The sequence below is a fragment of the Pituophis catenifer genome, unplaced genomic scaffold (assembly GCF_029215685.1).
Source record: "Pituophis catenifer annectens isolate HBS135680 unplaced genomic scaffold, rPitCat1.0.hap2 SCAF_7, whole genome shotgun sequence".
NCBI lineage: Eukaryota > Metazoa > Chordata > Lepidosauria > Squamata > Colubridae > Pituophis > Pituophis catenifer.
The window spans coordinates 78,518,640-78,533,502 of NW_027256887.1; the positions used below are offsets into that span (position 1 = coordinate 78,518,640).

Below are 14,863 nucleotides of genomic sequence, written 5' to 3' on the forward strand. Positions count from 1 at the left end.
TAGACATATAACAGGAAGATACCATTCTTAGCAATAGTGAGCTTTGGTTAATGGGAGACTCCAGGAATAGCAAGGAGCTATATCTCAATGGTAGAGAGGATGTTTTCCACGCAGAAATTTCCAGGTCTCATTCTTGATATTTCTAGTGGAAAAAAGAGAGAGGTGGTAGGGAAGGAAACAGCCTGTTGCAGAAGAGTTATGTAGGAGTATCTGGGGGGCTGTTCTCAGTCCGTAATGTAGACAGCCCATTGGTTGGCAAGAGCAGAATTTTAATGAGTAGAAAGCCACCTTCAGCATCGCGTGAGGTTAAGCTCTTCCACTTGCAGTTTTCTCCATTCCTCAGCTGCACCTTTCTCTAAATGACACGGAGTAAGCAGGGGTGAAATTTACTTACCTTCCTTACCGATTCAGAAGTGCATGCGCCGCGTGGTTAAAACCAGGAAATAATGACACCCGGGCAGCAATTGCTACCGGATCGCCGAACCATAGGGAAAAATCGCTATCGGATCAGCCGATCCGGTCCAATCCGGGAGCATTTCACCCCTGGGAGTAAATAACCAACATGTTCAGTCTCATAAACATTCCTTTGGAACAAACCAATTAACAACAGGGGTGAAATGTAAAATTTGTTACTACCGGTTCTGGGGGTGTGGCTTGATGGGGGGGTAATGTGACTGGGTGGGCGTGGCCAACTTTTTTTTTTTTTTTTAACTTTTCAAAGCATTTTTTCTAATGCTTTGAAAAGCCTCTGCCGACCAGGCAACTCAGCTGGGATCGTCAGGGAGGCTTTTTAAAAAGTACCTCTCTGACGATCCCAGCTGAGTTGCCTGATCAGCAGAGAGGTATTTTTGTTAAAAAGCCTCTCTGACGATCCCAGCTGAGTTGCCTGATCGGCAGAGAGGTATTTTTTTTTAAAATACCTCTCTGCCGATCAGGCAACTCAGCTGGGATCGTCAGAGACTTTTCAAAGCATTTTTTTTTACCACCTCTTCCGGCCAAGAGGTTGAAGAAAACAATGCTTTGAAAAGCCTCTGATGATCCCAGCTGAGCCGCACGATCATCAGAGGCTTTTTTTTTTTACTTTTAAAAGCATTTTTTCGTCGGAAGAGGTTGTAGAAAAAAATGCTTTTAAAAGTTAAAAAAAAAAAAGCCTCTGATGATCGTGCGGCTCAGCTGGGCATGGGGGGAGAGGGGCGCAGGGATTTTTGCTACCGGTTCTCCGAACCACCCGCCGCCATCGCTACCGGATCGGGTGATCCGGTCCGAACCGGGAGCATTTCACCCCTGATTTACAGTATATTCTGACTTGATACCAAGGTTTAAACGACGGTGTCTCCCCACTGTCAGCAGCCAGCAAGATCTTAGCTGTAAGTCAGTCATCCTGGAAACACTGAAAATGGCCAGACTATAAGATGAAATTTCATGTGAAGCTGCTTTTCCCTGGTCTGTTTTGAGTTTGTTTTACATCCGGAGAATTTGTTCTGTTTTCTGGACTGCCTTAAGACCTTGGGTGTGCAGAGCTGGACTGCAAAGTTTGTCCTGAAGCAAGCTTTCTCATGACATGATAGTTGTGGTATTTCCTGCTTCCAGTTTGGCTAGACATGCTACATGAACAGCATTTTTTTCTCCCTTTTCTTGCTGGCTTGCAGTGTTTCCCTCCCTCCCTTTTAATGCACTTCTGTTCATAAGAAGATAAGCGGGTTAGCCTAATCATTCTGCTCAGATGCTCACAACCTGAATTAAATCTTAAATTCAGATCTCTGATTTGGAATTTCCAGGGAAGCATTAAATATCTAAAATAACATGTTGGGAGCAATAAATAAAGTGTTAGCCAAATGTGTAAAGAGTTCATTGTTTATTAACTCCCTGCATTTTAGACAGTCAACACCGCATTAATCAAGCATATTTAAATGACCTGTAGATTACTAAAAAAACATCTAGGCATCTTTAATTTCATAAAGGAAGTATGTTATTTAAATGTGCATGTTAAAAACAAAAATTAATATCGATATTAGAATGGAAAGAGGGATCTGTCATCCTCTCTCCAATTCAGGTTGATATCATACCGTATTTTTTGGAGTATAAGACGCACCCTTTTCCCCCCTAAAAAGGGGTGAAAATTTAGGTGCGTCTTATACACCGAATGTAACCCTGCCCTCCCACTGGCCCCCACCCTTTGGCCTCTGCCTCCCAGCAGTTACCTCCTTGCAGCAAACAGCAAGAAGAAGCTCCTTTCAGCTTCAGCATAGCTTAATTAGCACAAGTTGATTGGATCGGCCTCCCGACTCTCAGCTGTTTTGCTCTCAGCTATTTTGCGTGGGCCTCTGCTGCTTGCTGCAAGGAGGTAAATTGCTGGAGCAGATTTTTTTTTCCTTGTGCTAATCAAACTATGCTGAAAACGAAAATGAAAGTAAAGCAGGTTATTTGCTGTTTGCTGCAAGGAGGCAAAATTGCTGGGAGGCAGAGGCAGATTACTTTTTTTTGTTTTCCTCACTAAAAAATGTAGGTGCGTCTTATAGTCCGGTGCATCTTATACTCTGAAAAATACGGTAATTTCCCCCAGGAATTTGGAACAAACCCAGGACTCTTTGCTTGGCAGATCTAGGCTTGTTTCAGAAATGCCATATCTAGTATGGTGAGGAATAGATTTTGAATTTCTCCCAGTCTTTTCTCCATGTAAAAGGGATCTGAAAGGCGGAAAACATAGACTGACTAAACCATTCTCCTTCTACAAGAAGCAATTTCAATTCATTCATGTAAATATCACTTTTCCAAAGTACTTTCTTGCCCTTACAGAAAAGATACCAAGTTCTTTTTTTTTTTTTGCAGGATTGATTCCAGGGTTGTGGATTCTTTTAGCTAAGGCTTTTTATGCTGGAATAGTGTGTAGGTATGACCTTGGGAGACAGGGCAATAAGACTAGCCAAGGGAACGGTCAGATCAAAGGCAGCTGAGCCCACAGCAGGAATGTGAATGTGACAAGAGGCTCAGTGGAGACCCTCCTTAATTTCTTGGGATGTAAAGGAGACAGAAGGAGAAATGTTAATATCGGACTTGCAAGGTTTATAATAAAGTAGATTTAGCTCATCTGGTCTCCTGTCTGGTTTACCTGGTAAGGCTGACACATGGTGTGTTTGCTTTTCTGCCTTGAATGTCCCAAAGGTGCTTTTTCAAGAGGCAATTAATTGGACTTTCTGGTTTAAAAGAGTGGGGCCACCGAAATGCTACCGGTTCGGACCAGTTCGGATGAACCGGTGGCGATGGGGGCAGGTGGTTCGGAGAACCGGTAGCGATGGTGGCACGAGGCTCCGCCCACCCGCCTGATCATCTTTACTTCCTGGTTTTAACCAGGAAGTAATCTGTTTTTTACCCTCTGCGCATGTGCAGAAGTGTTCATGCATGTACAGAGGGTCCAAGCGCGCATGTGACTTCCGAACCGGTAGGGAAGGTAAGTAGATTTCACCCCTGGTGGTGGCGCAGTGGTTAGAGTGCAGTACTGCAGGCTACTTTAGCTGACTGCTAGCTGCAGTTCAGCAGTTCAAATCTCAGCAGGCTCAAGGTTGACTCAGCCTTCCATCCTTCCGAGGTGGGTAAAATGAGGACCCAGATTGTTGGGGGCAATAGGCTGACTCTGTAAACGGTTTAGAGAGGGCGGTAAAAGCACTATGAAGCGGTATACAAGTCTTAAGTGCTATTGCTATCTTTGAAGACATTTCGCTTCTCATCCAAGAAGCTTCTTCAGCTCTGGCTGTATGGTGGGGAAGCTGAAGAGGCATCTAGCATGAGAAGTGAAACGTCTTCAAAGAAAAAACAAGAAAGTCCAGCTGCCTCTTGAAAAAACATGCTTGGGACAACCATGACATGGATGACTGAGAATCTCCATAAACATCTTTCTGCCTGGTTATTAGGAAAAAGAAAAGGAAAAGAAATAGCGCCCCCTAGAGCAACTGTCATGCTGGTGTTTTCTAGAGATATTACATGTTTGAATCATCCTGATGGGTAATATAGAAGTTAGTGGTACCGGATTGAGCCTGCTTTAGACTTAAAAAAAAAAATCTGATGAACTCCAGAAATGCTGTTTTCCAAAAACAGCAATACCGAAAGCAGGATAAGGCACTGAAGCGAATTCGGATTTCCTGAGCCTTCCTTCTGAAATCAATGAGATTTGTCTCATTAAATTTGATTTAGATTGATATCAGTGAGCCTCCTCACCATCTGGATCAGGATCAATTTAGTCAGGGAAGAGCATTTTACACAGTTGTTCATTGCTATTTCCGATTTGCCTTGGCCGCTGCTTTAGCTGATGTCCTTCATGAGTTTAATCTCTCCTGCAGACCAGAACAAGTTTTCTGGAACGCTGCATTCTGCACACAACTCCAATTAGCATCAAGGCATGTCTCAGCAGGCTTGATAGTCAGATGGTCAAGAGCAGCTCCAAAAGGCACTAATCCGAGAATGTTTCTGGGTAGGGGAGGTGGGGAAGCCAAGACAAACGATGCACAAAACTTGCTACATCTCCAGATCCAAATTGGGAGGATAATTCCCGACTTGGCTTATCTTTGAGATTAATTACAACACGTCTATTTAAAATAATTGTAAACATTGTAATGCATCTTTTGGCTGCCCTTGGCAGCACTGTTTACAAATACCGTGATAATATTCCAAATAAATTGATTCCTACTTCATAGACAAAGGGACTTCGTGACTCAGTTGGATGGGAACAAGGAAGCATACCGTATGCGCATGCAACCCAGGGAGCCAGAGCCAGATGTTACACAGACTGTAGGACATCTAGTTAGGGGCGAGAGAAAGTGCTTCTTCCAGCTTCTTTTTGACTGTAAGGAACTTGTAAGCAACTTGGGTGAATGTGTATAAGATGCAAAGCCGGTGATAAAAATTTTCTCCCCTACCCAAAAATCTGGACATAAACTTGTAGACAATTTAATGCTTTCGATGACTGCTTACTTAGCCCAGATATCATGTGGTTCCTTGGAATCCTCGCTGTATAGATGAGCCACAGTTGACTGAGGATCCAATAATAATGGAAGCAAGTATTATTTTAAGCTTGTTTGCATGTGTAAAATCTTTTCCAATTCAGGGCTTTTTGTACAGAGCAAAGCTGAAGCTACAAGCTGTTTTTTCAGACCTTACATTTGCAGTAGATTAATAGTTCTTTTATCTTCCCATTCACAGTGGAGATGGATGCCTCTAAATGGCTCCTTCAGAATTTTGGATGTAACTCATCCTTTTTTTTTTTAACAACCATGTCTCCTTATTAGATGAAAGATAACAAACTGAACAGAGACAAAATGCCCAAAGAAGAGGCAAAGTCCATCTGGGATCGCAAGAAGGGAATTCCAGATTCCAAGCCACAAAACGGGGAATGCATCCAAGAACTCCCTGCTCACAAGCTGAAGCACACAGAGCATGCTTTTGGGTAAGATATACACTCTGGGGCAAGGACGTTTACACTTGGACCTGATTGTTGCCTTTTATGGGTCTTATTGCAACAGGCTAGACTGCCATACAAAGGCCAGGAATGACTTTTTTTGCATCACCTGGAAAGCGTATCTTGCTTTAGCTTGTCAGAGAACATAAATCAGCCTTCCCTAGTCTTGTAAATGGCCCTTGCTTAATCTTGCAAAGGTTAATATTATTCAGTTGATATTCATACCCATTGGGAAAGTCTGTCAGTCAGTCAGTCAGTCAGTCAGTCAGTCTGTCTGTCTGTCTGTCTGTCTATACCTACCTACCTACCTACCTATCTACCTATCTATCTATCTATCTATCTATCTATCTATCTATCTATCTATCATAAGCATGCACTGTATCAGCACAGCTGACTACAATCCGTAACTTCAACAAGGCCTTAATTCTTCAGTAGAACCATAGAAACATAGGGCTAGAAGGAATGTTTGAGATCTTCTAATCCAGCTCCCTGCCCAAAAGCAGGAGTCCTTATACTACCCTGGACAAATGGTTGCAGATGTATTTCAAGTGATGCTGATGATAATGCTGCTGTTGCTGCTGCTGCTGATAATAATATTTTTTTTTATTTATTTGTTTATATGCCGCCCTTCTCCGAAGACTCAGGGCGGCTTACAATGTGCTCAGCAATAGCCTTCATCCTTTTGTATATTTATACAAAGTCAGCTTATTGCCCCCACAACTGGGTCCTCATTTCACCTACCTTAGAAAGGATGGAAGGCTGAGTCAACCTTGAGCCTTGGCGAGATTCGAACCCTGCAGTAATTGCAGGCAGTTGGTCTTAATAAGCTTAATAACAGGGTGCCTTAAACCCCTGTACTACCAAGGCTCTTATATATAATGATAATGATGATGATGATGATGATGATGATGATGATGATGATGATGATGATATTAATTATCGGGTATAATGATACCCATTGTCATCGGGGGTACTTGGTACCATGTCCAAGAATTTTACAAAACACATCAAGAAATTGCAGCTTCCTGCAATAAAACCAGCAGAACTGCAAAAAACTGCGCTACTAGAAACATTGTATATTTTAAGAAGCTACTTGGTTGATACCTAGGACGCTGGCAGCAACCAGTATCAGCCATTAGCACCAGTCAATGGTATTTGTGACACATTTTTAAATGTCCAGTTGACTGAGTTTCATGTTTAATGAAAAAAGAGATAACAACAACAACAACAACAACAACAACAACAACAACAGTGATACCCATTGTCATCGGGGCACTTGGTACCATGTCCAAGAATTTTACAAAACACATCAAGAAATTGCAGCTTCCTGCAATAACACCAGCGGAACTGCAGAAAACTGCGCTACTCGGAACAGTGTACATCTTAAGAAAGTACTTGGTTGATACCTAGGACGCTGGCAGCAACCCGTATCAGCCATTAGCACCAGTCAATGGTATTGTGATGCATTTTTGAATGTTCAATTGACTGAGTTTCATGTTTAATGAATAAAGTAAGTAAGTAAGTAAGTAAGTAAGTAAGTAAGTAAGTAAGTAAATAAGTAAGTAAGTAAGTAAGTAAGTAAGTAAATAAATAAAAAGAAGAAGAAGAAGAAGAAGAAGAAGAAGAAGAAGAAGAAGAAGAAGAAGAAGAAGAAGAAGAAGAAGAAGAAGAAGAAGAAGAAGAAGAAGAAGAAGAAGTAGTAGTAGTAGTAGTAGTAGTTTGGATTTGAGTACAGCAAAAACCACTGGGAACATCAGGTTGAGAAAGTTTTAGAGAATGAGAAACTCAAGATCTTGTGGGACTTTAGGATTCAGACTGACAGGCACTTGGTCCACAACACACCTGACATAACAATAGTTGAAAAGAAAAAAGTATGGTTCATTGACATTGCAATACCTGGTGATGCACGGATTGAAGAGAAGCAGCAAGAAAAAATCACAAAGTACCGGGAAAAAGTACTGTGGAAAAAGAAATCGTGTGTTGTCCCGATTGTAATTGGAGCCCTTGGAGCAATACCCAAAGGGCTATCCCGCTATTTAGAAATTCTAAATTTGCTGGACTTGAACATTTTGACTCTACAAAAAACCACCTTACTTGGAACAGCTTACATCCTCCGATGATACCTTAACAGTTCCTAGGTCCTTGGTTAGGACTCGAGCTGCTGAGCTATTAACCAACCTCAAAGGCTGTGAATCTCACTAACGATTAAATAACAACAACAACAGCAACAACAACAACAACAATAATAATAATAATAATAATAATAATAATAATAATAATAATAATAATAATCCTTTTTTGATCATGTAGTCGTGGGAAGGCTACAATAGTCATCAATGTGAAAAACAGTCATAAGTCACATTTTTTGGTCCTATTGTAACTTCAAATGGTCACTACATGAATGGGTGTGGACTACCTGTATTTCAAAAAGCAATATAGTATGAAACAGAGGATTTGGATTTGGATGTTTTAAAATATGGAGAGCCTTGAAACCAATGTGAATCTTAGGAAGGGATACCATCCACTGTGGTACCAAATTCTCTGGCGGGGATTATAATTCTTCTTTCAGGGTTGGTCCTGATCGGTGACCGACAGCCTGCTCCTTCCTAAAATGTTACTCTTTCTTTCTCAGACGACCAGGGTTCAAAACCACACCGGGATCCGAAGACAGCAAACCCCAGGTGGAAGCTGGCAAGAGGGTGGAGGAGTTGCGCCGTCGGCGGGGTGAAAACGAGAGCGAAGAATTTGAGAAGCTGAAGCAGAAGCAACAAGAGGCGGCGGTGGAACTGGAGGAGCTGAAGAAGAAGCGTGAAGAACGGAGGAAGATCCTGGAAGATGAAGAACAGAGAAGGAAGAAAGAAGAGGCGGAGAGGAAAGTTCGGGAAGAGGTAACAATGTTGGTGCATTCGGAAAGGGAGCAAGGGTTTCATAGTTTGACTGGCTTTGCACAGGGCACATAATAAGATAAGTTAAAAATGACCCTCGAGCCAAGCTTCAAAAGAAATCCAATTATTTATTAGGAGCGTCATGTAGGCATGTTCCAAGTGAAGCCAACTCTGGCCTCACTTAATTCACGCCCTGGCTCTCTCCCTGTTCCTCCTCCCCCCAAGGTATGTTATCAGTCACATTCCCCAACAAAGAAATTTCGCGGGTTGTAGAGTTCCTCCGGCCACTGTGGGTATCCGTGGAGATGGCCTTGAGATAGAGATGGCTGGAATGTGACTTTGTTTTGACTGAAGTGTGATTCCCTCACTGCAGCGAGGCTCGGTTCCCCATCCCCCTGCTTATGGCAACTCAAGAGCAGGTCAGGAATGCTTTGCGAGTTGACACCTAACAGATGCAGAGAACCAGTTTGGCCTAGCGGTTAAGGCACCAGGCTAGAAACAGGAGATGGTAAGTTCTAGTCCCACGTTAGGCATGAAACCAAGCTGGGTACACTCAGGGCCAATCACCAGAAGACTGTAAATTCTAGTCCTGTATTAGTCATGAAAGTTGGCTTGGTGACTTTGGGCCAATCATCAAGAGACTGTAAATTCTAGTCTCGCCTTATGTATGAAACTAACTGGATGATCTTGGGCCAGTCCCTCTATCTCAACCCATCTCACAGGAAGGGTTTGTGGAGAAAATAGGAGGAGGAAGGGTACAGATAGTCCTCGAATTATGACCACAATTGAGTCCAAACTTTTTTTTGTTAGGTGAGAAATTCGTTAAGTGAGTTTTACCCTATTTTACGACCTTTCTTGCCACGATTGTTAAGTGAATCACCGTAGTGGATAAGTTAGTAACCTGGTTGTTAAGTGAATCTGGCTTTCTCATTGACTTTGCTTGTCAGAAGGTCACAAAAGATGATCACATGGCCTTGGGACATCGCAACGGTCATAAGTATGAACCAGTTGCCAAGTGTCTGAAATTTTATCACATGATAATGGGGATGCTGCAAAGGTCGTAAGGGTGAAAAATGGTCATAAGTCATTTTTTTCATTGCCCTTTGAATGGTCACTAAATGAACTGTTGTAAGTCGAGGACAAAAGGGACGCGGTGGCTCAGTGGCTAAGAGGCTGAGCTTGTCGATTGAAAGGTCGGCACTTCAGCGGTTCGAATCCCTAGTGCCGCATAACAGGGTAAGCTCCCATTACTTGTCCCAGCTTCTGCCAACCTAGCAGTTCGAAAGCATGTAAAAAATGCAAGTAGAAAAATAGGGACCACCTTTGGTGGGAAGGTAACAGTGTTCCGTGCACCTTTGGCGTTGAGTCATGCCGTCCACATGACCACAGAGACATCTTTGGACAGCGCTGGCTCTTCAACTTTGAAACGGAGATGAGCACTGCCCCCTAGAATGGGGAACGACTAGCACATATGTGCGAGGGGAACCTTTACCTTTACCTTTTTAAATCGAGGACTACCTGCATTAGGTATGTTTGCTGCCTTGAGTTATAAAAATAATAAAACAGTGGTATAAATAAATAAAATAAATGCACACAACCTGCTATGCTTGGCTAATGTTGATTTTAGAGTCTGTGAATGTGTGTGTCTTAGCATTTTTGTATAAATCTAATCTTCTGGTTAGTCTGTGGTTCGCTATACCGTATAAAGAAAGAAAGCAGGTTAATTCAGTGACGGATAAACATGTTGCAGCCATGGGGTTAAGCCAAAAGTGATAGAGTAATTCAGTTTTGGCTTAGGATGATATGTGAATCTGCTATTCTCTTTTTGGCTTACAGCTTAGCATGTGGTGTGTTTCCACTTGGCAGTGATTTATTCAATTTTAGCTTAGCAGACTGAATGCACTAAGTCCCAAGGAGCGATTCTGTGTGATTTGTTTGGATTAATATACTGCATGGATGCTTCCATCGTGGGCTGTAAACCATGTGTCCAACCCTTTCCTCCTACTCCTACAAGACTATACCGAAGCTGAGAACCACAAAAGCAGATTTATGAGCAAGGGATTAGATTACAAAATCTTGGGAACTGGATGTGCCTACTTGGCCCTCATTTATCAATGATTACATTAAGGTGGAGCCTCCCTATTATCTTTCATTTTCTTTCTTACAGTGCCTTAGTTTGATGGGGTGGAGGCTGTTGCACAAATGAGCAACTTCCTTATTTTGCAATATTTTAGGAATACCCATTTTTATTCCCAGAGTCTGCGAATTCCAACACTGTAGTTTTGAGTTTAGAATCATGAATGAACCAGGTCATTGATCAATTTAACATACCATATTTGAAACATATTATGGCTTAGCACAATGGGCATTTAATTGGTCTCTTGTTCCATCTTGTTGTATGATCACTAGCAGTCATGGCAACCTGGGACCATTCAGATGTGTTGATAATTTAACAGCTATCTATGGATTGTACCTAAAAAACCGAACACATTTTCAATATTATTTAAGAACAGCTATTACATATTCACATCTGCATAAAAATTGACACCGACTGTGGTCAGGCATTGCATGTAAGATGTCTACACTGCCTGACAAGTAGGTTTAGATGATTCAGGTTTTGCATAACTTAATGGTGGCTGGTGGGTGTCTACAGAATCTGAAAATTTCATCACAGTGACAAAACTAAGTATGCAAGTTCTGCCTTATAGGACATTTGTATGATGCCACAATGCATATTCGGAGGGTTAGATCGACTTGCATTCATTATTTGCACAATCTTGCTAATACCAACATCAGTTATTGCAGCCGGACCTGTTCCTTATTGCCACATTTGAATTTTAAGGTTTAGCCGAAGTTGCTAATAATAGGCAACTAAATGGTTCCTTTCTGGGTTTTTTGGCAGGAGGAGAAGAGGCGGCTGAAGGAAGAAATTGAGAAAAGAAGGGCAGAAGCCGCTGAGAAACGCCAGAAGATGCCAGATGAAGCACAAGGTGATGACAAGAAGCCCTTCAAGTGTTTCACTCCAAAAGGTTCTGCTTTCAAGGTAATACTCCTTCCAGCTGCTGATGCCGTATCATTTTGCTCAACTATCTGTGAAAGAGATTTCAATTGTTATCTTCATGGCTGTACAAAAATCAATACTCTGCATTGTATATGTTGCTAGGGCAATACCTACAAGCACCGTTATAACATGGATGCATCTTCTGAATTAATTGCTGTCCTATTTTCATTGCAAAGTTCTTAGACTTAGGGCTTCTTCAGTCACAACAATTGTATGTTAAGACAAATCCTGGGAGTGAGGGAAATGCCAATATTGATCATCCAGGTCAGTGGAGGGATTCAAATAATTTAACAACCGGTTCTCTAATGACCGGCTGGGTGGGCGTGGCCATGGTGGGCGTAGCCATGGGGTGTGACAAGCAACACGTGGCCCCCTGGGAGCAAAAACGGGCCATGGGGGGCACACTGCCCCTCCGTGCCTTGTTTCGGGCCTAGTAGGCCTCTCTGCAGCCTCCTGGCAGCAAAAATGGGTTGTGTTGGGACTCTTGGAAGGGGAGGGGAAGGGTGGGGACAGTCAGCAATTTAACAACCGGTTTGCCCGAACTGGCCCAAACCAGCTGAATCCCACCACTGGTCCAGGTGGGAAAAAGGTTTTGTATGCTGAATGAATTGAGCAAAAACCCCAACAACTTTCTGGAAATGGAATTAAGGTAGATAAGGAACAGTGGCCATCTCATCCATGCAAGGACTGAGTTGCATTGGAATGATTATTTCTTCTTTTTAGCAGGAACAATTACTGAAAAGACAGAAAATGGCCTCCTTATTTTGATTATCTAATTTACAGCATGAATCCTAACCAATAGGTGCAGGAAAGTTGTTTGGGAATATGTCACATGAGTCACTTCCATCAGTGAATCATGTGACATATTCACCCGAGTATGTGTATTCATATGTGTGAAGGAGTATGTTCTATAGAACCATTAAACTGATGGACTTTTGCCATTCATTTTACCTCATAGGATTTCACCTTACTGTTTTTATGAATATAATTAACATCAAATTCCGAAAACAGAATAATAATAATAAAAAAAGACTCTGGAGTTCAGCTTCCTAATTTAAGTACAAGAGCATCTTCTTAACGCTATGCTTTCCATCTTATTTTACAGATATATTTTGTAATTCTGTTCACCGTATGTTTCTTACCAATTTTCAGTTGTGGGCATGTGGTTGCTTGCTGTTGTAGTGACTTTTAACTTTAAGAGTGTGTAAAGTGTTATTCTGGTTTTGATCAAACAGTCACTGGCCTCTTTGTTCTAATGCATCCTGTTAGCAGATGTGCTTCACTTACCCAAACAGAAAAGAAACAACAATTATAATATTATACCTATGTGATAGCATATTTATTATACTGCTCTATACCGCCTAAAAATTGCCAGCAAAAGCAGATCCAAGCCTGATAAATATAATTATTTTCTGCAACTAAATTGCTCTGTTCCTGGTATAGAAACGAGAACTCTTCCCAAAGAGAACATTACCAAAATGCTATAGCTGAAAAAACCTTTTGGTGTATTACTATTTTCACGAGTAAAAGATTGGGCTTCAAGAAGAATTGTAAAAGTGAAGATGCAGGTTTAATTGAAACAAACTTCCTTCTTGTCAGATATTTAAGCGTGTGCTTACCTAAAGACCCTTTCTAATTCTGAACAAACGTGTGATGTAACAAGCACACTTCAGTCTTACACATAAATGCTGACCTCTGTACATTTATAGTTATTACTGAAACACTTTTAAAGCATGGTTAAGGCATTCAAGGGTTGGGAAATCAGATGGGTTGCTTAGTTTTGGACATGCCAAACAAGGAAGTTTATGTTTGCTTTAAGTAAAATTGAATCACTCAACCTTTTCTACCAAGAGCTGCAAAATCTATATCTGGTGTCCTGACATTTCTGAAACAACATCTTTTGTTGGTTTTGGAAAAGTGTGGATTTTGGATAGCGACAGAAATGAAAATGCAAGTCATGAAAAAAGAGCAGAATATCTGGGACCTGCTTCAGATGCAGTGAACTTTGTCACCTAATTATTCACCCTTCCTTCTATATCGGGGTGTCAAACTCAAAGCTTGGGGGCCAGATCCAGCCCACGGGGTGCTTAGATCTGGCACACGGGGCCGGCCTGGAAACAACAAAGGACTAGCCTGCAATGCCTCTGCCAGCAAAAACGGAGCTCACAAGCTCCATTTTCACTGGCAGAGAGTTGCAGGCAGCCATCGAAGCTGAAAATGGAGTTTGGGATCCCGTTTTCTCTGGCAGAGTGCTCGGGCCACCACAGGCACTCCCGACATGAGTGACATCGAGCTGGCCACGCTCCCTGGCCACACCCACTCCCCCCCCGAGGTCAAACACAACCCTGATGCAGCCCTCCATGAAATCGAGTTTGACACCCCTGCTCTCTATAAAAATCCATACAGATTATCCACAGATAATCTTGTATCCATGATCCATGAATCCCTTTGTAGCTAACCATGGCATTTTCTAGCATGTGCTTGTATATTAAAGTAAAAATAAGTAAAAATAAGAGCAACAAGTTACGACTGGTGACTTGCAAGTGTTATCAATGTGGGAACTCTGTAATTTTTAAAGCAACTCTAACAGGGTTGAGATGATGGAAAAATAAATTTTACCTCTGTTCTGCTGCCATCTGGTGACTCTGAAAAGCAGCACAACATCATGGTAGGGAATTTCTCTCTGGACAATCAATCTAGATCAGGGGTCTCCAAATTTAAGATTTATGGACTTCAGCTCCCAGAATTCCAGCTGAGGAATTCTGGGAGTTGAAGTCCACAAAATCTAGAGATTCAAGAATTCAATATGAACATTCCAGTTTGTGACAATGAAGATTTCCCAATTCCTTAAGCAATTTATTTCGTGTATGAAATCTTTCATTCCTTTCCTCTGTGGTTTAGAATAGATTCCTGTCTTCTTTTAAACAAGTTCCCCAGCACATCTCAAATAGAATCCAATGGTTCAACATTGATTTTTAATCAGGGTACTAAGGTGGACTTAGTTGATAAGTTTGGGGTTGTATTATAGATAGAACTAGCTGTGAAAAAATTAGACAAGAAGCTAGATGGTTGGGCTTTTTTAAAAACAAAATACTTGGGATTGTGACATTTTAAAAACTGGATGGCCAAATTATTTCCTCAATTTATCTCAGGTAATTTGAGGTTTGTTTGTTTTTTGTTTCACTCTGTTGGTAACTTTTATCAAAGGCAATTTCAAGAACCATCTGCATATTCAATAATACAGGGTGCTACGAGGCAGCCCTGATCTAATATATTTGGATGGTTCGAGAGACATGTGCTACCAACAACATCTGACATCGCTTTCTCCTCTTCAGAGGTGGGATTCAGCTGGTTCGGACCGGTTCAGGCAAAATGTGCTGTGTTTTTGACGCAGTGCGCCTGTGCGCAAGGCGCAGGCACGCACGAAGCTATCCCACCCTATACAATTGCCATGTTTTTGACGCAGTG

At 41.8% G+C, this 14,863-nt stretch overlaps 1 protein-coding gene across 8 annotated transcripts in view; it reads left to right on the forward strand.

The window, feature by feature from the left end:
• Positions 1-14,863, forward strand: part of CALD1 (caldesmon 1) — a 232,562-nt gene that overhangs the window by 204,554 nt on the left and 13,145 nt on the right. For all 8 annotated transcript variants that reach the window (XM_070947696.1, XM_070947695.1, XM_070947697.1 and 5 more), the window contains 3 exons: positions 5,280-5,437; positions 8,082-8,337; positions 11,237-11,377. In XM_070947696.1, the coding sequence (XP_070803797.1) occupies positions 5,280-5,437; positions 8,082-8,337; positions 11,237-11,377 (555 nt within the window). The remainder of the gene's footprint in view (positions 1-5,279; positions 5,438-8,081; positions 8,338-11,236; positions 11,378-14,863) is intronic.